Source organism: Anomaloglossus baeobatrachus, chromosome 12 (genome assembly GCF_048569485.1).
Source record: "Anomaloglossus baeobatrachus isolate aAnoBae1 chromosome 12, aAnoBae1.hap1, whole genome shotgun sequence".
NCBI lineage: Eukaryota > Metazoa > Chordata > Amphibia > Anura > Aromobatidae > Anomaloglossus > Anomaloglossus baeobatrachus.
In genome coordinates, this window is record NC_134364.1 from 99,343,233 (window position 1) to 99,368,360 (window position 25,128).

The 25,128-nt window shown below is 48.2% G+C and overlaps 1 protein-coding gene across 1 annotated transcript in view; it reads right to left on the reverse strand.

Moving 5' to 3' along the window:
• The window catches only part of LOC142258182 (Fc receptor-like protein 3), a 53,858-nt gene that overhangs the window by 28,535 nt on the left and 195 nt on the right, over positions 1 to 25,128 (reverse strand). Inside the window, exons 2-6 of the mRNA XM_075330687.1 lie at positions 24,539 to 24,559; positions 24,029 to 24,286; positions 20,266 to 20,526; positions 16,218 to 16,514; positions 11,383 to 11,517 (exon numbers count right to left, since the gene is read on the reverse strand). Of these exons, the coding sequence (XP_075186802.1) occupies positions 11,383 to 11,517; positions 16,218 to 16,514; positions 20,266 to 20,526; positions 24,029 to 24,286; positions 24,539 to 24,559 (972 nt within the window). The remainder of the gene's footprint in view (positions 1 to 11,382; positions 11,518 to 16,217; positions 16,515 to 20,265; positions 20,527 to 24,028; positions 24,287 to 24,538; positions 24,560 to 25,128) is intronic.

Sequence of the window (25,128 nt, forward strand, 5' to 3'; positions counted from 1 at the left end):
CGCGCCGACCGTGCCTGCTTGTCGGGAGCGGCCTTAAATTTAGCCCCCGGCTTCGCCGCGGCCTAGTCCGAAAAATCCCGCCCCCGAGCCTGCCTGTCAGGGGTAAGGGCGGGATTACCGACATGACGTCGGCCTTGAGGGCTGGAGCATCCTGCATGTCTCCCTCCCCCCTCATTGACCACTTGGGGACTCCAGATTCCCGCTCTCTGCTAGCGCCGCCCTCGGCTCCACTCCCCCCCTGAGAGCTCCGGCAGCCATTTTTAGCATTCTGCCGGTGGATGCTATTCAGCAGCAAGGCTCTGCAGCTCCGGGGGATCCACGACAGGGATCAACACCTAAGAGACAACAGCATGTCGTCCACAAGGAGCAAAGCTACTAAGGCACAGATTTTTTTCGCGGCCTGTACCTCTTGTGGGGCTATGTTGCCTGCGGGATCCACCTACCCTCACTGTGATCAATGCTCGACTCCTGCCATGCTTGCTCAGCCGGAGCCTAGGGCAATTGTGGGCCCCTCGGCTCAGGTAGATCCCCCTGCTCCCCCTGAGCAGGCTGCAGGGACAGAGACACCGGCGTTGGCCTCTTTCGCTGAGAAACTCTCTCAGTCACTTTCTCAATCCATTGCTCAGTCTATGGACAAATGGTCATCTAAGCTGCTTGAGGCATTGCAGTCCAGACCGGGCTCTTCACAGGCCCCGGTCCCTGTTAGTTTGTCTCCTCCAGGCCCTTCTCGGTCCGCGCCGCAGCGCGCTCCCAGGATAGCCCCTAGGTCCCAGGCGGAGGACTCCTGTCCGGATCGCAGCCCCAGACCTGCTAAGCGGCCTCGCTGGGATTCTTCCCCGGCCTCCTCACGCTGCTCTGGATCCCAGTTTGAGGACTCTCAGGAAGACGAGGCGGACGTGGGAGCTCAGGGCTCTGACCCTGACTTCGCCCTTAACCTTGATACCCCTGAGGGGGACGCCTTAGTAAATGATCTTATCTCGTCCATCAACCAGGTGTTGGATCTCTCACCACCACCTCCTCCTGCAGAGGAGTCGGCTTCTCAGCAGGAGAAACACCAATTTCGATTCCCCAAACGTACGCGCAATACGTTTTTTGATCACTCTAACTTCAGGGACGCTGTCCAGAAGCCCAGAGCGGTCCCGGACAAGCGCTTTGCTAAACGGCACACTGACACGCGTTATCCCTTTCCACCTGAAGTCGTTAAGGGCTGGGCACACTCTCCCAAGGTGGATCCTCCAGTCTCTAGATTGGCTGCTAGGTCCGTTGTGTCTGTTGCCGATGGCTCATCCCTGAAGAATGCCACTGACAGACAGATAGAGCTCTTGGTGAAGTCTATTTATGAGGCCACGGGCGCGTCTTTTGCCCCGGCATTTGCGGCTGTGTGGGCTCTCCAAGCAATCTCGGCATGTCTGACTGAGATTAATGCTGTCACGCGGAATTCTGCTCCGCATGTGTCTTCCTTGACCTCTCAGGCATCAGCATTTTCGTCCTACGCCATGAACGCCGTCCTGGACTCCGCTAGCCGTACGGCTGTGGCATCCGCTAACTCCGTGGCAGTCCGCAGGGCCATGTGGCTGCGCGAATGGTAAGCAGACTCTGCTTCCAAAAGGTTCTTAACTGGTTTGCCTTTTTCTGGCGAACGTTTGTTTGGCGAACGGTTGGATGAGATTATTAAGGAATCCTCGGGAAAGGACTCCTCCTTACCCCAGTCCAAACCTAAGAGACCTCAGCAGAGAAAAATCCAATCGAGGTTTCGGTCCTTTCGTCCCTCCGCCAAGCCCCAATCCTATCCGTCGTGGCGGTCCTGCACTCTCAGGGCCACTCGGTAATCCCATACTTGGACGATCTCCTAGTCAGGGCCCCTTCTCGGGTGGCGTGTCAACAAAGTCTTACCGTCACTCTGGCGACTCTCCAGCAGTTCGGGTGGATCATCAATTTCCCGAAATCCAAGTTGACGCCGACCCAATCACTGACTTACCTCGGTATGGAGTTTCATACCCAGCCAGCGTTAGTCAAGCTACCGCGGGACATACAGCTTTCTCTGCAGGCGGGGGTGCAGTCACTTCTTCGGAGTCAGTCACACCCCTTAAGGCGCCTCATGCACTTCCTGGGGAAGATGGTTGCAGCTATGGAGGCAGTGCCGTTCGCGCAATTCCATCTACGGCCACTCCAATGGGACATTCTTCGCAAATGGGACAAGAGTTCGGCTTCCCTCGACAAGAACATCTCTCTTTCACTTGCAACCAAAACATCACTTCAGTGGTGGCTCCTACCCACATCTCTGTCTCGGGGAAAATCCTTCCTCCCCCCCAACCTGGGCCGTGGTCACCACGGACGCGAGCCTGTCAGGTTGGGGAGCGGTTTTTCTCCACCACAGGGCTCAAGGAACCTGGACTCTAATAGAATCGTCCCTTCAGATCAATATTCTGGAGATAAGGGCAGTATATCTAGCCCTATTGGCTTTCCATCGGTGGCTGGAGGGCAGGCAGATCCGAATCCAGTCGGACAACGCCACTGCCGTCGCCTACATCAACCACCAAGGCGGCACTCGCAGTCGTCAAGCCTTCCAGGAAGTCGGGCGGATTCTGCAGTGGGTGGAAGTCACAGGCTCCACCATCTCCGCAGTTCACATCCCGGGCGTGGAAAACTGAGAAGCAGATTTTCTCAGTCGTCAGGGCATGGACGCAGGGGAATGGTCTCTTCACCCAGACGTGTTTCGAGAGATCTGTCGCCGCTGGGGAACGCCGGACGTCGATCTCATGGCGTCACGACACAACAACAAGGTCCCGGCCTTCATGGCACGGTCTCAGGATCACAGAGCTCTGGCAGCGGATGCTCTGGTCCAGGATTGGTCGCAGTTTGGACTGCCATATGTGTTTCCCCCTCTGGCGATGCTGCCCAGGCTACTACGCAAGATCCGGTCCGACTGCCGTCGCGCCATTCTCGTCGCTCCAGACTGGCCGAGGCGGTCGTGGTATCCGGATCTGTGGCATCTCATGGTGGGTCAACCGTGGGCACTTCCAGACCGCCCAGACTTGCTGTCACAAGGGCCGTTTTTCCATCTGAATTCTGTGGCCCTCAACCTGACTGTGTGGCCATTGAGTCCTGGCTCCTAGCGTCTTCAGGGTTATCTCAGGATGTCATTGCCACCATGAGACAAGCCAGGAAGCCAACGTCCGCCAAGATCTATTACAGGTCTTGGCAAATCTTCTTATCCTGGTGCTCTGATAACTGTTTTCCTCCATGGCCGTTTCCTTTACCCACATTTCTTTCATTCCTACAATCTGGAATGGACAAGGGTTTGTCCCTCGGCTCTCTCAAGGGCCAAGTGTCGGCGCTCTCCGTGTTTTTTCAAAAGCGTCTAGCCAGGCTTCCGCAGGTCCGCACGTTCCTGCAGGGGGTTTGCCACATGGTCCCACCTTACAAACGTCCGTTGGAACCTTGGGATCTTAACAGGGTTCTAACGGCTCTTCAAAAGCCGCCTTTTGAGCCGCTGCGGGATGTCTCTCTCTCCCGTCTTTCTCAGAAGGTGGCCTTCCTGGTGGCAGTCACATCACTTCGGAGAGTGTCTGAGCTTGCAGCGCTGTCATGCAAAGCCCCCTTCCTGGTTTTCCACCAGGATAAGGTGGTTCTGCGTCCAGTCCCGGAATTTCTCCCTAAGGTGGTATCCCCTTTTCATCTAAATCAGGATATCTCCTTGCCTTCCTTTTGCCCTAATCCAATTCACCAGTGTGAAAAGGATTTACACTCTTTGGATCTAGTGAGAGCACTCCGGTTCTACGTGTCTCGCACGGCGCCCCTGCGCCGTTCAGACGCGCTCTTTGTCCTTGTCGCTGGCCAGCGTAAGGGCTCTCAGGCCTCCAAGTCAACCTTGGCTCGGTGGATCAAGGAACCGATTCTCGAGGCCTACCGTACTTCTGGGCTTCCACTTCCTTCAGGGTTGAAAGCCCATTCTACCAGAGCCGTAGGTGCGTCCTGGGCTTTGCGGCACCGGGCGATGGCTCAGCAGGTGTGTCAGGCAGCTACGTGGTCTAGTCTGCACACTTTCACGAAGCACTATCAAGTGCATACCTATGCTTCGGCAGACGCCAGTCTAGGTAGGCGAGTCCTCCAGGCGGCGGTTGCCCACCTGTAAGAGGGGGCCGTTTTCGGCTCTTTTCTTTGTCGCTCCATTGGGAGACCCAGATAATTGGTGTATAGCTTCTGCCTCCGGAGGCCACACAAAGTATTACACTTAAAAGTGTAAAGCCCCTCCCCTTCTGCCTATACACCCCCCGTGCATCACGGGCTCCTCAGTTTTTATGCTTTGTGCGAAGGAGGCATACATCCACGCTTAGCTCCACATCTTAGTCAGCAGCAGCTGCTGACTATGTCGGATGGAAGAAAAGAGGGCCCATAACAGGGCCCCCAGCATGCTCCCTTCTCACCCCACTCTGGTCGGCGGTGTTGTTAAGGTTGAGGTACCCATTGCGGGTACATAGGCAGGAGCCACATGCTGTTTTCCTTCCCCATCCCTTAAGGGCTCTGGGTGAAGTGGGATCCTAATCGGTCTCCAGGCACTGGGACCGTGCTCCCTCCGCAGCCCCTGGGGAATCTGCTGGACAGGAGCCGGGTATCGTCAGGGACAAGGCCCTGCTACTGTGAGGTACTCTGTGTCCCCTGGTGGGACAGCGCATGGAGCGCTTGTGCCATACACACTGCAGCACTGCTGGGTGTGTTAGTGCGCCGGGGACTACCGCGCCGACCGCGCTTATTTGCCGGCCGCGCTTATAACTTTAGTCCCCGGCTTTTGCAGCCTAGTATCGCATATTCCCGCCCCCAGGCCTGCCAGTCAGGGGAAGGGCGGGACGCTGCACAGGACGTCAGCGCTGAGGGCTGGAGCATACTTTGTATCCTCCTCCCCCCTCACTGAGCACCGTGGGGCACCAGATTCCCGCACTTTCTAGGGCACGCCCACGGCCCCCTCCTCCCCACAGAACACCGGCAGCCATTCCTGTCAGCACTTCTGACGCTGGAGAGGAGAGACAACACGGCTCTGGGAGGCCCAGGCAGGGAATCTGGTGATCACACAACCGCTTTGAGCGGTCGGTAAGCAGCACCTGAGGTGCTGGCCCCACTGAGTGCCGAAGTGTACATATATATATATATATATGCTTATATGCTATACATTTACACTGTACGGTCGCACTGTTGATTTTTGGCTATATACCCTCCTGGATTGTACTCAGAGGAGACAACAGCATGTCGTCCGCAAAAAGCAAGGGTGCCAAAGCACAGGCTTACTTTGCAACCTGTACCTCATGTGCGGCTATACTACCGGCAGGTTCCACCGACCCTCATTGTGTGCAATGCTCGGCCCCTGTGGCACTTACTCAGCCGGAGCCTCTGCTACTGGTGGCCCAGGTGGAACCACCTGCTACCACTGTCCAGGTGACAGGGACGGAGTTTGCAGTATTTGCTGACAAACTGTCTGAGAGTATGGATAAATGGTCTGCTAAGATACTAGAAGCCTTGCAGTCCAGACCGGTGACTCAGGCCCCGGGCACTGTTGAATCATTGACCCCAGGCCCCCCTCAGTTGGAGCAGCAAAGTGCTCCTGGGGTGACTCATAGGTCCCAGGGTAAGGTCTCTGACACGGACCGCAGTCCCAGGCCGCCTAAGCGGGCTCGCTGGGAAATTCCCTCGACTTCATCACACTGTTCAGGGTCTCAGCAGGAGGACTCTCTGGATGATGAAGCGGAGGTAGCAGATCAGGATTCTGATCCTGAGGCCGCTCTCAACCTAGATACACCTGAAGGTGACGCCATAGTGAATGACCTTATAGCGACCATCAATCAGGTGTTGGATATTTCTCCCCCAGCTCCTCCAATTGAGGAGTCAGCTTCTCAGCAGGAGAAATTCCGTTTCAGGTTTCCCAAGCGTACAATGAGTACGTTTCTGGATCACTCTGACTTCAGAGAGGCAGTCCAGAAACACCGAGCTTGTCCAGATAAGCGTTTTTCCAAGCGCCTTAAGGATACACGTTATCCCTTCCCCCCTGACGTTGTCAAGGGCTGGGCTCAGTGTCCCAAGGTGGATCCTCCAGTCTCCAGACTGGCGGCTAGATCCATAGTTGCAGTGGAAGATGGGGCTTCACTCAAAGATGCCACTGACAGACAGATGGAGCTCTGGTTGAAATCCATCTATGAAGCTATCGGCGCGTCTTTTGCTCCATCATTCGCAGCCGTATGGGCACTCCAAGCTATCTCAGCTTGTCACGCGCAGATTAATGCAGTCACACGTACGTCTGCTCCGCAAGTGGTGTCCTTAACCTCTCAAGCGTCGGCGTTTGCGTCCTACGCCATTAATGCTGTCCTGGACTCTGCGAGCCGTACGGCGGTAGCATCCGCCAATTCGGTGGCAGTACGCAGGGCCATGTGGCTACGTGAATGGAAGGCAGACTCTGCTTCCAAAAAGTTCTTAACCGGTTTGCCATTTTCTGGCGACCGCCTGTTTGGTGAGCGATTGGATGAAATCATTAAACAATCCAAGGGAAAGGACTCATCCTTACCCCAGTCCAAACCAAACAGACCTCAACAACAGAAGGTGCAATCGAGGTTTTGGTCCTTTCGGTCCGCGGGCAGGTCTCAATTCTCCTCGTCCAAAAGGCCTCAGAAGGATCAGAGGAACTCCGATTCATGGCGGTCTAAGTCACGTCCTAAAAAGACCGCCGGAGGAACCGCTCCCAAAGCGGCCTCCTCATGACTTTCGGCCTCCTCACACCGCATCCTCGGTCGGTGGCAGGCTTTCCCGCTTTTGCGACGCCTGGCTGCCACAGGTAAAAGACCGTTGGGTGAGAGACATTCTGTCTCACGGTTACAGGATAGAGTTCAGCTCTCGTCCTCCGACTCGATTCTTCAGAACATCTCCGCCCCCCGAGCGAGCCGATGCTCTTCTTCAGGCGGTGTGCACTCTGAAGGCAGAAGGAGTGGTGATCCCCGTTCCTTTTCAGCAACAGGGTCACGGTTTTTACTCCAACTTGTTCATGGTGCCGAAAAAGGACGGATCCTTCCGTCCTGTTCTGGACCTAAAACTGCTCAACAAACACGTAAAAACCAGGCGGTTCCGGATGGAATCCCTCCGCTCCGTCATCGCCTCAATGTCCCAAGGAGATTTCCTAGCATCAATCGACATCAAAGATGCTTATCTCCACGTACCGATTGCACCAGAGCATCAGCGCTTCCTGCGTTTCGCCATAGGGGACGAACACCTTCAATTCGTGGCACTGCCTTTCGGCCTGGCGACAGCCCCACGGGTCTTCACCAAGGTCATGGCAACAGTAGTAGCAGTTCTGCACTCTCAGGGACACTCGGTGATCCCTTACTTAGACGATCTGCTTGTCAAGGCACCCTCTCAAGTGGCATGCCAACACAGCCTGAACATTGCTCTGGAGACTCTCCAGAGTTTCGGGTGGATCATCAATTTTCCAAAGTCAAATCTGACACCGGCCCAATCACTGACATATCTTGGCATGGAGTTTCATACTCTCTCAGCGATAGTGAAGCTTCCGCTGGACAAACAGCGTTCACTACAGACAGGGGTGCAATCTCTCCTTCAAGGTCAGTCACACCCCCTGAGGCGCCTCATGCACTTCCTAGGGAAGATGGTAGCAGCAATGGAGGCAGTTCCTTTTGCGCAGTTTCATCTGCGTCCACTTCAATGGGACATTCTCCGCAAATGGGACAGGAAGTCGACGCCCCTCGACAGGAACGTCTCCCTTTCTCGGGCAGCCAAGGCTTCCCTTCAGTGGTGGCTTCTTCCCACTTCTCTGTCGAAGGGGAAATCCTTCCTGCCCCCATCCTGGGCTGTGGTCACGACGGACGCGAGTCTGTCAGGGTGGGGAGCGGTCTTTCTCCACCACAGGGCTCAGGGTACCTGGACTCAGCCAGAGTCCTCCCTTCAGATCAATGTTCTGGAGATAAGGGCAGTGTATCTAGCCCTAAAGGCGTTCCAGCCGTGGCTGGAAGGCAAGCAGATCCGAATTCAGTCGGACAGCTCCACAGCGGTGGCATACATCAACCACCAAGGCGGAACACGCAGTCGGCAAGCCTTCTAGGAAGTCCGGCGGATTCTGCTATGGGTGGAAGCCACAGCCTCCACCATATCCGCAGTTCACATCCCGGGCGTAGAAAACTGGGAAGCAGACTTTCTCAGTCGCCAGGGCATGGACGCAGGGGAATGGTCCCTTCACCCGGACGTGTTTCAAGAGATCTGTTGCCGCTGGGGGATGCCGGACGTCGACCTAATGGCGTCCCGGCACAACAACAAGGTCCAGACATTCATGGCACGGTCTCAAGATCACAGAGCTCTGGCGGCAGACGCCTTAGTTCAGGATTGGTCGCAGTTTCAACTCCCTTATGTGTTTCCTCCTCTGGCACTGTTGCCCAGAGTGTTACGCAAGATCAGGTCCGACTGCCGCCGCGCCATCCTCGTCGCTCCAGACTGGCCGAGGAGGTCGTGGTACCCGGATCTGTGGCATCTCACGGTGGGCCAACCGTGGGCACTACCAGACCGACCAGACTTGCTGTCTCAAGGGCCGTTTTTCCATCTGAATTCTGCGGCCCTCAACCTGACTGTGTGGCCATTGAGTCCTGGATCCTAGCGTCTTCAGGGTTATCTCAAGAGGTCATTGCCACTATGAGACAGGCTAGGAAACCAACGTCCGCCAAGATCTACCACAGGACGTGGAGGATATTCTTATCTTGGTGCTCTGATCAGGGTTTTTCTCCCTGGCCATTTGCCTTGCCCACCTTTCTTTCCTTCCTTCAATCCGGATTGGAAAAAGGTTTGTCGCTCGGCTCCCTTAAGGGACAAGTCTCAGCGCTCTCTGTGTTTTTTCAGAAGCGCCTAGCCAGACTTCCACAGGTACGCACGTTCCTGCAGGGGGTTTGTCATATAGTCCCTCCTTACAAGCGGCCGTTAGAACCCTGGGATCTGAACAGGGTGCTGATGGCTCTTCAGAGACCACCTTTCGAGCCAATGAAGGATATTTCTCTCTCACGCCTTTCGCAGAAAGTGGTCTTCCTAGTAGCAGTCACATCACTTCGGAGAGTGTCTGAGCTAGCAGCGCTGTCATGCAAAGCCCCTTTCCTGGTTTTTCACCAGGACAAGGTGGTTCTGCGTCCGGTTCCGGAATTTCTCCCTAAGGTGGTATCCCCCTTTCATCTCAATCAGGATATCTCCTTACCCTCTTTTTGTCCTCATCCAGTTCACCAATGTGAAAGGGATTTGCACTTGTTAGATCTGGTGAGAGCACTCAGACTCTACATTTCTCGTACGGCACCCCTGCGCCGCTCGGATGCACTCTTTGTCCTTGTCGCTGGCCAGCATAAAGGGTCACAGGCTTCCAAATCAACCCTGGCTCGGTGGATCAAGGAACCAATTCTCGAAGCTTACCGATCTTCTGGGCTTCCGGTTCCCTCAGGGCTGAAGACCCATTCTACCAGAGCCGTGGGTGCGTCCTGGGCTTTGCGGCACCAGGCTACGGCGCAGCAGGTGTGTCAGGCAGCTACCTGGTCGAGCCTGCACACTTTCACGAAACACTATCAGGTGCATACCTACGCTTCGGCAGATGCCAGCCTAGGTAGGCGAGTCCTTCAGGCGGCGGTTGCCCACCTGTAGGAAGGGGCCGTTTTACGGTTCTATTACGAGGTTTTATTTTACCCACCCAGAGACTGCTTTTGGACGTCCCAATTGTCTGGGTCTCCCAATGGAGCGACAAAGAAGAAGGGAATTTTGTTTACTTACCGTAAATTCCTTTTCTTCTAGCTCCAATTGGGAGACCCAGCACCCGCCCCTGTTCCCTTCGGGCTGTTGTTATTTGTGTACACATGTTGTTCATGTTGAATGGTTTCAGTTCTCCGAAATTCCTTCGGATTGAATTTACTTTAGACCAATTTATAAGTTTTCCTCCTTCTTGCTTTTGCACCAAAACTGAGGAGCCCGTGATGCACGGGGGGTGTATAGGCAGAAGGGGAGGGGCTTTACACTTTTAAGTGTAATACTTTGTGTGGCCTCCGGAGGCAGAAGCTATACACCAATTGTCTGGGTCTCCCAATTGGAGCTAGAAGAAAAGGAATTTACGGTAAGTAAACAAAATTCCCTTCTTTATTGAGGTATTCTTTTACCCACCCAGGGACTGCTCTTGGACGTCCCAATTGTCTGGGTCTCCCAATGGAGCGACAAAGAAAAAGGGAATTTTGTTTACTTACCATAAATTCCTTTTCTTCTAACTCCTATTGGGAGACCCAGCACCCGCCCCTGTGCCCTTCGGGCTGGTTGTTCTTTTGTGTACACATGTTGTTGATGTTGATTTGTTCTTATGGTTCATGGTCTTCAGTTCTCCGAACATCCTTCGGATTGAATTTACCCTAGACCAATTTATAAGTTTTCTCCTTCCTGCTTTTGCACCAAAACTGAGGAGCCAGTGGTCCACGGGAGGGTGTATAGGCAGAGGGGAGGGGTTACACTTTTTTAAAAGTGTAATACCTTGTGTGGCCTCCAGAGGCAGAAGCTATACACCCAATTGTCAATTGTCTGGGTCTCCCAATAGGAGCTAGAAGAAAAGGAATTTACGGTAAGTAAACAAAATTCCCTTTTTTGTCCCTTTTTGTACCTGCTGGTTGGGACCTTGCCTGACGACTACTCTTTCCTGGATTGCAGCCTTCCATAGGCAGTGATCTCCTGAACCTTGCTGTAATTCCAGATCCCTGTACAGGGTTTAAAGAGTTTCGGGGTTCTTGGAATCCTGCTGAGTGGACAGCTAGCCCTAGTCTGTTTGTGACAGCCATCTTGAGTGTGGTCCCGGGCAGACGTCACACTTGGACAACCCAGAAACAACCACTAAACATTTCATTGAACCAAATTGTTTTATTCTGTATGCTGTGCACATTTGGTCTCTTACAGATCAGATGTAGATCTTGGACGTTCATTGATCTCCTAGCGATCTATCCTATGATCCACTCATCAGTATGTGAGACCTGGACAACCAGAAGAAGCCACTAAACATTTAATGGAAATGCATTATCTTGCTCTGTCTGCTGAGCACATTTGGCCGCGTCAGGATCAGATATCACTGTTGGACCATCATTGATCTCCAATAGTCCACTCATCAATATTTGAGACTAGGACCATCCTTTTAACAGAGGAAAATAAGCCGCTGCCTCTGGTGGTTACTAGTATAGAGCATGTTAAAATCCATGGCTGAACATCTCCTGTCTAGGAAGAGTCTAGACCATATTAGCTGGTGGGCTGCTCCTGCCTAAATCATGTTTTATTCTTTATTAATAATAGTATAATTATAGAACGATTGTTCCCTTTTCGGATTCTTTATTGCTCAGTTACCTTTTGATGCCGGTTGGTTATTACCAGGCAGAGGAATCCGTTTTGTCCAGTACAGGAAAATCAGGGCTATGACGATGAGGAATAGAACTAAGACCAATGAAGTCACTGCAACCGCGGTGGTAACATGACTTGTCCCTTTAACAAATAGAAATAGTTTTTATTTAGGAAACGTTTTTAATCCAACTATCCTGGAATTATGACATATGTAACTATATGAACAAGGAAAAGCAAGCCTACGTCAGAAATACACCTCGTTTCAGAATTGGATTGGGATGGCTTTGTTCCCTCCAGAAGTTGAAAAAACTATTAATATATTAGGTATTTTGCTGTATGGTGTCGTTCCATGAGCTGACTTTCTAGTGCAGTATCGGTAATGTATCTGAAGTTGGCTCTTCCGATACATTTGGTGCCACTTAATGGGGGCAGTCGTGTAATAACTAGTTTCACCTCCCAAGTGCGAATGCACAAATGTTAGTCCACCAGCTCCATCTACACCTTTTGGACTATGTGAATTCAGGGTTTTTCAAAGAATTTTTGGAGCAGAAACTGAGCCTAAACTCTCTTAAACCTCCTCCAAACTCAAAATTTGGAGTTTCCAAAATTCTGTATTTTTTTATGAGGTTTTGGAACAAAAAGTTAGCATAAATATTGAGGAAATTCTCCAAGTCCTTTTCAAAACTACAAAAATCCTCAAAAACATGGAGTTCCATAATTAGGAAAGCAGTTTGGGATATGATTGAAGACTTTAATATAAAACCTGATGCCATTTTTGAGCAGCATATACAAAACGATATTCAAAAAGAAGAGCATGTGGAGGATTCAGGTGAAAGTTTTTGCTTATGCCTAAACAAGTAAATCACCTGGTTTTGATGTTACTTCTGTCTCCGACTTATTAAACAGCTCTAAAAGAGAGAAATTTTTGTTCAACAGTTTGTCGTACTGTCAAGGTGTAATTGAGCCTAAATGATGACCTGACATGTAGCAGCATTACATCTCGGCCTGAGCTCATAGCACAACTTGTAGAGATGAGTCAATTCATTTCAAACAGAATTTGAATCAAAGTTTAGAAAAATTTGCCGGACCTGGAAAACTGAAATCATTTGCAATTCGCCCGCCACTATTTTGTACATTATTTTTTTTTTTTATAATTCTTTATTTAACTTTACATCATTAAACAAAATGTAAAGCATGGAGATACATTGCATATAGAAGAATGCAAGCAATTTCAGGTAAAACAAAATATAGACTGGACTGTCAAAAGTTTTTACAGAGCTACGATGGCCTCCGGGTCCCCAGCGGTTGGAAGACAAAACAGCCCAACCGAAGGAGAGAGAGTAAGAAAGGAAAAATCATGGGAAAGAGAGAGATGGCAAAGGATCAAAGAAGGAACGAATGAGAGGAAGAGGAAAAGCAGAGAAAGAGGATAAGGGGGGAAAAAAGAGGGGGCAGTGAGGGGGGGCAAGGTCCGCCCCTCCACACACCTTCATCCATAAGGTATCACTTTCTGTTTGTCTCAGTGTCTCCTTGTATTCATCTGTCTGTTGAAAAAGTCGAGCCAATAGTCCCAGGTGGCCCAGAACTTCTCGTAAGTATCATGGATCGAAGACGTCAGGTCCTCCATATGCATAATGTTGTTAACGCTCTCAATTCACAGTGACACGTTGGGACAGGTGACTTTCCTCCAGTTAGGAGGAGCACATGAGCGGGCCGCCATAATTAGAAATCTCAACAGCGAACGTTTATATGCAGAAGCTGACATTTCGCTGTGCTGAAGTAGGTATAATGCTGACCCCATATCTCCCGCATACCCTGTTATTTTGCGGATAATCTGACTCACACCCGCAAACAGCTTTGCATGGTTTTACGGAGCATTGCATTTATCCTGTTCAAGAGGGCTGCAACACACTCCACTACCAAAAGATGTGTAGGAAAGTACCCTCTGCCCTGCTATACCACCGACACATTGGATCCACTTAAGGAAACGTGTGTAAATGAGAGGAGACGCTGTACCAACGAGAGAGAAGTTTGTAGTTTGCCTCCTGTAATCGTGAGCTAAAGGACGTCTTATGGGCCAGACGAAATATGTTGGAACGCTGCTACGGTGAGAAGGTTATACCTAAATCTCTTTCCCATTGCAGAATGTTGGGGGGAGGTGGCTGATCCGGGAGCAAGACCAACAGGGAGTAGTACATTGAGAGAGTATGTCTAATAGGTCCCGATGCTAGGCAAGTGGATTCATATTATCTGTCAAAAACTGCGTCCTAGGTAGTAGTGTGTTTATGTGTTTAGTGTGATCAACTTACGGATCCAAGCAAATTTTAGTGCAGGTCCAATTGTAGGATGAGCTTTCAGGGGGGGGTGGGAAAAGCAGAGGCGGCCCAGGAGAAGGTGCATAGTGAGAAGTCTGAAGAGCTCTGTTCAATCTGGTCCCACGCCTTATGTTTGTTTCTACACCAGTCAACAATCCGCGCCAGGTGGGAAGCCATGTACAGCTTGAGATTCGGGAGGCCAATATCCCCTTCAGCTTTGGGTCTACATAGGACAGCACGTTTAACCTTAGCTCCCTTTGTGGCCCAGATAAAGGCCGTTTGAATTGCATTAATTGTTTTGAAAAAGGCTGAGAGGACTGCGATAGGCAGAGCCTATAGCAGATATATTATTCTCAGAAGGGTATTCAAGATTTGGCACTTACCAAACCAGGTAAAGTTAGATTTGGACCACCTATCACAGGCTGCTCTTACAGTTTTAAGAAGTGGCGGGAAATTGCATTGGTGTAACATCAAAATGGATGACATAATCTGTATTCCTAGATAGTTTAACATTTGAGCTGCCCATTTAAAACTAAAGGTCCAGTCACACTAAGCAACTTACCAGCGATCCCAACAACGATAGGGATCGCTGGTAAGTTGCTAGGAGGTTGCTGGTGAGCTGTCACATTGCGACGCTCCAGCGATCCCACCAGCAACCTGACCTGGCAGGGATCGCTGGAGCGTGGCTACACGAGTTGCTGGTGAGCTCACCAGCAACCAGTGTCCAGCCACACGTGCAGAGAGCAGGGAGCAGCGCACACTGAGCGCTGGCTCCCTGCTCTCCTAGTTACAGCACACATCGGGTTAATTACCTGATGTGTGCTGCAGCTAATGTGCACAGAGCAGGGAGCAGCGCACACTGCTTAGCGCTGGCTCCTTGCTCTCCTAGCTACAGCACACATCGGGTTAATTAACCCGATGTGTCCTGCAGCTACATGTTTACAGAGCAGGAGCCGGCACTGACAGTGAGAGCGGCTGAGGCTGGTATCAAAGGTAAATATCGGGTAACCAAGGACAGGGCTTCTTGGTTACCCGATGTTTACATTGGTTACCAGCCTCTGCAGAAGCCGGCTCCTGCTGCCTGCACATTTAGTTGTTGCTGTCTCGCTGTCACACACAGCGATCTGTGCTTCACAGCGGGACAGCAACAACTAAAAAATGGCCCAGGACATTCAGCAACAACCAACGACCTCACAGCAGGGGCCAGGTTGTTGCTGGATGTCACACACAGCAACATCGCTAGCAACGTCACAAAAGTTGTTCGTTAGCAGCGATGTTGCTAGCGATGTTGCTTAGTGTGACGGGGCCTTAAAAGCTCTCTTAAGCTGACTCACAAGTGGGGGAGGACCAATACCAAAGCCTCCAATTTTAAAAAATGAATCTTGAAGTTAGAGAGGTGAGAGTAGCTGTGGAATTCCGCCATTAGATTAGGAAGCAAGATTCTAGGGTTAGTGATAAAGAAAAGGAGGTCATCCGCATAAGCAGCAATTTTGTGTGTGGAGGAGAGAATTTTTACCCATTTAATATTCCCATTAGGCTGAACGGAACGTGTCTAAACTATTTTGAACATTAGCTCCTCACATGATCCCAGGCACCATGGTTCAAGCAGGTTCATGTGATCCCAGGTATTGTGGATCAAGCTCCCTCATAATGCCTTCCACTTATCACTTGACATGGTGTAGCACAGCTAATCTGGAGAAACTATCATAGGCTGTATAAAAGCTGAGTCAGGGAATGCAGCAGCCATTTTATGATCAGTAAGGATTGTGACAGATGGTCACAGCTTTGCATACAGCACTAGAGAGAAAAATAAGCCATAAAATTCTAAATAAACATTACAGAAAGTGCTACAGCACAACAGTGAAATACCGCTGCCATCCGTTTACCAATATTCATATATGTTGAGGTCACCTTGACATTACTAAGGCTGTGTTTATGTTAAAGACCCCCAAAGATTGAGAAGATATCCTATGGAGAAGGGATACTTTCAAGCTTGGGACAACTCCTTAGGGTATGTGCCCACGATCAGGACTCACTGCGTCCTGGATGCAGCAGGTCCTGACCTGGGGGACTGCGAGTCTCCGCATGAGACCGCAGCTGCTCATACCCACGATCAGGGTTCAGTGCGCTGCGGTCTCTTGCTTGTGTTCTCCCTACAGAGGACACACGCAAATCCGCAGCAAACAATTGACATGCTGCGGCTTGGGATTCCGTGCTGTAGGTCAGTGTTTGCTGTGGAAAAAACAAGCACAGTGGGCATGGGATTTCTAGAAATCCTGGCCACTATGCTTATACTGTACAACGCAGCGTTTTGGGCGCAGCTGAATAATGCTACATCCAAAACCCTGCAAACACGGATCGTGGACACGCACCCTTAAACTTCACGCTTCTGGAGAAAAGGACCTCCCTGTCCTTAATAAAAAATACTGTTCGAGAACGAATAGGTATACAACATTTTTCAATGTGTGATTGAAGTATATTACTGAATTACCAATGTAATGCTGTAATTAATAATCTCCCACTCACCACGCTCTCCGATCCTGTTTACTTGTATAGTCGTCGTTGTGCTCGTCTTTTTAATTCTGTGATTAGATGTCTGCACTTCACACGTATAATTCCTGGAATCACTCAGTTTCGCGAATGGAATTTCATATGTATTAGCCGAGCTGAATTCCTGAATATTTTGTCCCTCTTGATAAAAGGCAAACTGTAGCACTGTGTACTGCCTGTGGGGACTGAGCCTCGTGTGACATGTCAGGGTCAGGCGGTCACCTTCTGTCACAAACTGTGGGCTCTGAGTTATTGTTGGGAGTGAGAAAAGTGCTAGAAAAAAAGAACACAGAAATAAAGTCACACTGTCATAAGTGGTAAAAAATTAGGTTATAGAATATGTTTGAGGTCATACTGTATGAAAAGTGGCATCCCCATTTCCAAAAAGTACGAAATAACAGGATATACTCTACTTTCCTCTGGATGCAGTATCTGTCTGTATCTGTTTTCTCCCTTTAAATCTGTCATTTCCATTTTCAAATTGGTGCCCAATGATGAATGTCTCCATCATTGTGATTGCTTGGGTACTACTTCTGTGCCCTTCTGATCTGCTGCTAGACATTGCTGGTACCTGGTGCAAACACTGATACCAGCAGATGCCATGATGTAAGTCGATTTGCATAACCCATGACAGTAATTTCTCCCCTGTGGACAGGAGCCACGACAGGTGCCTCTTAGATGATGGCATCTGCAGCTCTCTTTGGCATGAAGGTTATGTAACTTGGCACCAGGCTGGCTAGTCAAAAGAAGCTATGACTCTCCCACGGCTCATGTACTCTGGTCAAAAATTACTGTCACGACCCATGGTTCGGGTGATGCTCATTGATTTGCACAGACTAATCAATAGGGAACAGTGGAGGTTGAGGGAACGCGTTCCCTCTGTTAGATCCTCTCATGGAGCTAATAAATACATGTTCTCCAAAATTAAACATCCCCATCCGCTATGTATGGCCTGGCCACCAGGCTTCCAACCAGGAAATACAGTCATATGAAAAAGTTTGGGCACCCCTATTAATGTTAACCTTTTTTCTTTATAACAATTTGGGTTTTTGCTATTTCAGTTTCATATATCTAATAACTGATGGACTGAGTAATATTTCTGGATTGAAATGAGGTTTATTGTACTAACAGAAAATGTGCAATGTGCATTTAAACAAAATTTGACAGGTGCATAAATATGGGCACCTCAACATAAAAGTGACATTTAATATTTTGTAGATCCTCCTTTTGCAAAAATCACAGCCTCTAGTCGCTTCCTGTAGCTTTTAATGAGTTCCTGGATGAAGGTAGATTTGACCATTCCTGTTTACAAAACAATTCCAGTTCAGTTAAGTTTGATGGTCGCCGAGCATGGACAGCCGCTTCACATCATCCCACAAATTTTAAATGATATTCAGATCTGGGGACTGGGATGGCCATTCCAGAACATTGTCATTGTTCCTCTGCATGAATGCCTGAGTAGATTTGGAGCGGTGTTTTGGATCATTGTCTTGCTGAAATATCCATCCCCTGCGTAACTTTAACTTCGTCACTGATTCTTGCACATTATTGTCAAGAATCTGCTGATACTGAGTTGAATCCATGCGACCCTCAACTTTAACAAGATTCCCGGTGCTGGCATTGGCCACACAGCCCCAAAGCATGATGGAGCCTCCACCAAATTTTACTGTGGGTAGCAAGTGCTTTTCTTGGCCTGCCACTTCTGGGCTTAACAAGAACTGTACCCGTGTTCCTCCATTTCCTTACTATGTTCTCTCACAGTGGAAACTGACAGTTTAAATCTCTGAGACAACTTTTTGTACCTTCCTCTGAACAACTATGTTGAATAATCTTTGTTTTCAGATCATTTGAGAGTTGTTTTGAGGAGCCCATGATGCCACTCTTCATAGGAGATTCAAATAGGAGAACAACTTGCAAGTGGCCACCTTAAATACCTTTTCTCATGATTGGATACACCTGCCTATGAAGTTCAAAGCTCAATGAGGTTACAAAACCAATTTAGTGCTTCAGTAAGTCAGTAGAAAGTAGTTAGGAGTGTTCAAAACAAGAAATTGATAAGGGTGCCCATACTTATGCACCTGTCAAATTTAGTTTAAATGTGGATTGCACATTTTCTGTTAGTACAATAAACCTCATTTCAATCCAGAAATATTACTGAGTCCATCAGTTATTAGATATATGAAACTGAAATAGCTATTGCAAAAACCCAAATTGTTATAAAGAAAAAAGGTTAACATTAATAGGGGTGCCCAAATTTTTTCATATGAGTGTATATAAAGCTCCTACACTCAACAGCCAGGGGTGTCACTCAAACATCCCACTGCAGTCCATTAATCTATCAATCTGTGATGAAATGGCACCTCACTGCCCCACCTTGACGTCTCTAATACATTGGAGCCACCCGGTACGAACTCGTCACTTCTGTTAATGTATGACGTTCTGCGCACCCAAGATGTATGTAAGGTCAGCTTGGCACAGTGTTACACTGACACCCCCTGTCCATGTGGCCAGAGGAAGACAGTGGGCAGTGCAACCTCTTGCGCGATACTCCACTCACTCACAACCCCGACAGACCATTTTCACTAGCGCTAGTGAAACAATGCTTGGCTAGTTCAGTAGTCTGCCACCAGTTCCTCATTAGATATAAGCCTGGTCCATTAGAAGGATTATATCGGGCCAGAAACCAGCCCAGGTAGCGGGTAATACTAAACCGAGCTCACAGCATGGGATTCGTGGATTGAGACAAAAGAGCAACCCAATATTAAATTATATATTTAAGTTCCTTAAGGGAAAACTAGATTATACAAGACGAATTTACAAATATTAATGTTAAGAAATGCGGATGTAAGTAAGAGATAGTTTCCAGCAGATGTACAGATGAATCGGTTACCTTGTTCCTTTATGATTAGGCCTAGTGCTGGCTTGGCACAGGGGAGTCGCTGTGGAGCCCCTGGTGTCCTTGGGACTCCCCACACATTTACTGAACATGACCTCTCTGAGAAGAACCCACTCCAAAATGTCCGCTTCGGTTTTTATGAACTTATGTACCTCCCATGTACCACCCACCTTTTGAGCTATGACAGGGCTGGACACGGGATGTTCCTCATATCTTGGCCCCTGAGCATCCCATGTGGAAGTTATTACCATCATATTTCTTCTTATGATTTTATCTACTCATAGCCTGGAAACATGATGGGTCTATGGTTTTTCCCTCCACTTCTTATTAATAATGGGTTGATTCACATGTCCTACAATTAAGGCAAAATATGTGTTACATGCATCCAGCTGCCGTGAAGCCGAAAATATGCTTGCCATATTTGTGGGAGTTAAACATAACCTAATTGTTTAAATTTTTACACTGGAGCCAGACTGAAAAGTCCCCTTTTGAAGCCAGCAATCCCCACTTCCCTAGCTGAATTACTTTTGTCAACAGGGGGTCTGCATTGGCCAGGGCAGCTTCCTAGCTATTATATATTTTTGTCACCTGCCATTTGTTCCGAGATCTAGGTATTGTATTTTTTATGTGTCTTGGTGACCTCTTCTTGCTGCAGGTCAGGATGGGTGTAAATGTGTATAATTGGCAGTTGACTGGCATGAATGATATGCCTTATTCCTCACAACTAGAACAACATTAACAACCTAATGGCCTCCCAAATTATAGTGACCCCCAGCTACACCCTTCATCTATTACTAAAGCATAGATACGGTTGTATCCATCTGAGTTGATGCTGAGGAGGAGGTGACTTTGCTTTATGGATACGTGACGTTTTAATTTCCAATAACAAATGCAAAAATTTGTGTTAGTTTTGTTTTTCAGTTTTAGGACATGCTGTACAATGTGCAATACAGGGTAATATTGTGGTACCGTGTTAGCCAGGACATGCTGTAGGAAGACCTGTTGGTACTGGTCTTAAAGGAAGGGGCTCCTTGGTAGCATGAATATGCATTACTCTGTATGGGATATGCTGTAAAAGCCAAATGGTTGGAGACTCCAAGTCCAAAGCAGAAATAAGACGTAATTTACCTTGAACTGAAACAGAGGTTTCATCTGAATGCTGATAATTGAGTAGGTGATGGTTGACCTGCTTTGTGCATTTGTATTTGCAACTCGATGTCATGTTGACATTCTCGATGTGTAATTCATCCTCAGAACCCCAGTCTTGTATAACTGCATTATTCCTGTAAAATATTGTCTGCTTTGCTTTATATCCAGGGTAATGTTGGCATCGAAGGATGAGGTCATCTCCTTCATAAACATTAGTAGGCGCCTGTAAGGTGACGAAGCCTAAGAAGAAGGACAGTGTGTTTTTAGTAAAATCCACTTCAGTACGAGATTGGACCATATTCAAAGACTGGTTTGGAAAACCCCTTTGGGTCATTTCAAGTTAATAAATTGTAACAAGTGTGCCTCTTAGATCTCATTTGGCCTACATAGCCCTCCATACAGAATAATGTGCCTCATATAGCCCTCCATACAGAATAATGTGCTCCACATAGCCCTCCATATAGAATGATGGGTTCCACATATCCCTCCATACAGAATAATGGGCCCCACATAGTCCTCCATACAGAATAATGGCCCCACATAGCCCTCCATACAGAATAATGTGCCCCACATAGCCCTCCATACAGAATAATGGGCCCCACATAGTCCTCCATACAGAATAATGTGCCCCACATAGCCCTCCATACAGAATAATGGGCCCCACATAGCCCTCCATACAGAATAATGGGCCCCACATAGCCCTCCATACAGAATAATGGGCCCCACATAGCCCTCCATACAGAATAATGGGCCCCACATAGCCCTCCATACAGAATAATGGGCCCCACATAGCCCTCCATACAGAATAATGGGCCCCACATAGCCCTCCATACAGAATAATGGGCCCCACATAGCCCTCCATACAGAATAATGGGCCCCACATAGCCCTCCATACAGAATAATGGGCCCCACATAGCCCTCCATACAGAATAATGGGCCCCACATAGCCCTCCATACAGAATAATGGGCCCCACATAGCCCTCCATACAGAATAATGGGCCCCACATAGCCCTCCATACAGAATAATGGGCCCCACATAGTCCTCCATACAGAATAATGTGCCCCACAAAGCCCTCCATATAGAATGATGGCTTCCACATATCCCTCCATACAGAATAATGGGCCCCACATAGTCCTCCATACAGAATAATGGCCCCACATAGCCCTCCATACAGAATAATGTGCCCCACATAGTCCTCCATACAGAATAATGGGCCCCACATAGTCCTCCATACAGAATAATGTGCCCCACATAGCCCTCCATACAGAATAATGGGCCCCACATAGCCCTCCATACAGAATAATGGGCCCCACATAGCCCTCCATACAGAATAATGGGCCCCACATAGCCCTCCATACAGAATAATGGGCCCCACATAGCCCTCCATACAGAATAATGGGCCCCACATAGCCCTCCATACAGAATAATGGGCCCCACATAGCCCTCCATACAGAATAATGGGCCCCACATAGCCCTCCATACAGAATAATGGGCCCCACATAGTCCTCCATACAGAATAATGGGCCCCACATAGCCCTCCATACAGAATAATGGGCCCCACATAGCCCTCCATACAGAATAATGGGCCCCACATAGCCCTCCATACAGAATAATGGGCCTCACATAGCCCTCCATACAGAATAATGGGCCTCACATAGCCCTCCATACAGAATAATGGGCCCCACATAGTCCTCCATACAGAATAATGGGCCCCACATAGCCCTCCATACAGAATAATGGGCCCCACATAGCCCTCCATACAGAATAATGGGCCCCACATAGCCCTCCATACAGAATAATGGGCCCCACATAGCCCTCCATACAGAATAATGGGCCCCACATAGCCCTCCATACAGAATAATGGGCCCCACATAGCCCTCCATACAGAATAATGGACCCCACATAGTCCTCCATACAGAATAATGGGCCCCACATAGCCCTCCATACAGAATAATGGGCCCCACATAGCCCTCCATACAGAATAATGGGCCCCACATAGCCCTCCATACAGAATAATGGGCCCCACATAGCCCTCCATACAGAATAATGGGCCCCACATAGCCCTCCATACAGAATAATGGGCCCCACATAGTCCTCCTTACAGAATAATGGGCCCCACATAGTCCTCCATACAGAATAATGGGCCCCACATAGCCCTCCATACAGAATAATGTGCCCCACATAATCCTCCTTACAGAATAATGTGCCCCACATAGTCCTCCTTACAGAATAATGTGCCCCACATAGCCCTCCATACAGAATAATGGCCCCACATAGTCCTCCATACAGAATAATGGGCCCCACATAGCCCTCCATACAGAATAATGGGCCCCACATAGCCCTCCATACAGAATAATGGGCCCCACATAATCCTCCTTACAGAATAATGGACCCCCACATAGCCCTCCATACAGAATAATGGGCCCCACATAGCCCTCCATACAGAATAATGGGCCCCACATAATCCTCCTTACAGAATAATGTGCCCCACATAGTCCTCCTTACAGAATAATGTGCCCCACATAGTCCTCCATACAGAATAATGTGCCCCACATAGTCCTCCTTACAGAATAATGGGCCTCACATAGCCCTCCATACAGAATAATGTGCCCCACATAGCCCTCCATACAGAATAATGGGCCCCACATAGCCCTCCATACAGAATAATGTGCCCCACATAGCCCTCCATACAGAATAATGTGCCCCACATAGCCCTCCATACAGAATAATGGGCCCCACATAGCCCTCCATACAGAATAATGATCCCCACATAGCCCTCCATACAGAATAATGAGCCCCACATAGCCCTCCATACAGAATAATGGGCCCACATAGCCCTCCATACAGAATAATGGGCTCCACATAGCCCTCCATACAGAATGTGCCCCACATAGCCCTCCATACAGAATAATGGGCCCCACATAGCCCTCCATACAGAATAATGTGCCCCACATAGCCCTCCATACAGAATAATGGGCCCCACATAGCCCTCCATACAGAATAATGTGCCCCACATAGCCCTCCATACAGAATAATGTGCCCCACATAGCCCTCCATACAGAATAATGGGCCCCACATAGCCCTCCATACAGAATAATGATCCCCACATAGCCCTCCATACAGAATAATGAGCCCCACATAGCCCTCCATACAGAATAATGGGCCCACATAGCCCTCCATACAGAATAATGGGCTCCACATAGCCCTCCATACAGAATGTGCCCCACATAGTCCTCCATACAGAATAATGATCCCCAGATAGTCCACCTTACAGTATAATGTAGAGACAGAGACCCTGATTCCAATAATTCTTTCTTTGAGGTAAAACATTTTTTTTTTTTATAAACAGACGGAAATGTTTTACCTCACAGAATGAATAAGCTGTGATCCCTCATTGTCCTGTCGGTAAACTCTTTTTTGCATCCTCCCCTGCTCAGGAGATGTGGTATAATCAGATTATGTCCCTGTATGGTCAGACACAGCCATTACACAGTACACAGCAGGGACACATATATAAGATTTTCTTAGCACAGGAACAATTTTTTTAAACAAATCCAATTGCGAAAATTATTATTATTCCAAGATCTATTGATTAAAGGGGGTGACTCTGCTGACAGTTTCCCTTTTGAGCTTCAATTTTTGCAGAACGGAGGCAGCAATTTTTTTTATTAAAAATACGGGCGATTTTGAGCACACACTTTTCATTTTTAGAGTGCAATATACTGTTGTAGTGTCACTGACCATCATAGACTTCCAGTCTGGTAGAGTCGCTTCGGTCACTAGCACTCGTCTGGCATTGGTAGTTTCCACTGTCCGATGATAGTGCAGACTCTATGGAAAATGTTTTCTCGGAGTGGATCCAGTTATCATCTTTAAACCAGTTATAATTGACATCTCCTTGTACAGTGGAGTCCACATCACAGGTCATCTGGAGAGACTGTCCTGTGAAGATCTTATTCAAGTCTGGGTTAAAAGTCACCACCGGGCTGACCGCTGATCCTGTAAGGCAATAAGACAGCCATGTTACGGTCTTCATTATCATAAGACGGAATGGCATCCTACAATACTGCCACCTACAGATAAGAATGTTCTACCATAATAACTTATATGTTGTTTTACATCAATGGCCTGAAAACAAAACTGATTAGGTTCCTTTTATCATTTATCATTATTATTTTTCTTTTGTTTGTAATGAGAACATTTACAAGTTCCTCTTCATTAATATATACATTTAAAAAATAATACACTTACCTGCATTTTCCACTGTTAGTACTGCAAAATAAAAACAAAGTGCATTTTAATACTGCCCTTATGTACAGGAATATAACTACTATAATACTGCCCCCTATATACAAGAATATAACTACTATAATACTGCCCCTATGTACAAGAATATAACTACTATAATACTGCTCCTATGTACAAGAATATAACTACTATAATACTGCCCCCTATATACAAGAATATAACTACTATAATACTGCCCCCTATGTACAAGAATATAACTACTATAATACTGCTTCTATGTACAGGAATATAACTACTATAATATTGCCCCCATGTACAAGAATATAACTACTACAATACTGCTCCTATGTATAAGAATGTATCTGGTACTATTGATCAGGATGTGGTGCAATAAAGTACCCCTCTATATAGTAGTTGAAGGAATAGGGGCTTCCACTTTCCCCACTTGTTCATCTTTAGCTTTGAGCAGTAGTATAAGTTATAGTATAAGTTGAGCAATCCTCTGTTTGCCCCTGGCAGTTCAAGCCCTAATGGTTCAACATATCCAGTAAAACACTAATCCTTTAGTAGTCATCATTTTTAATAATCCGTGA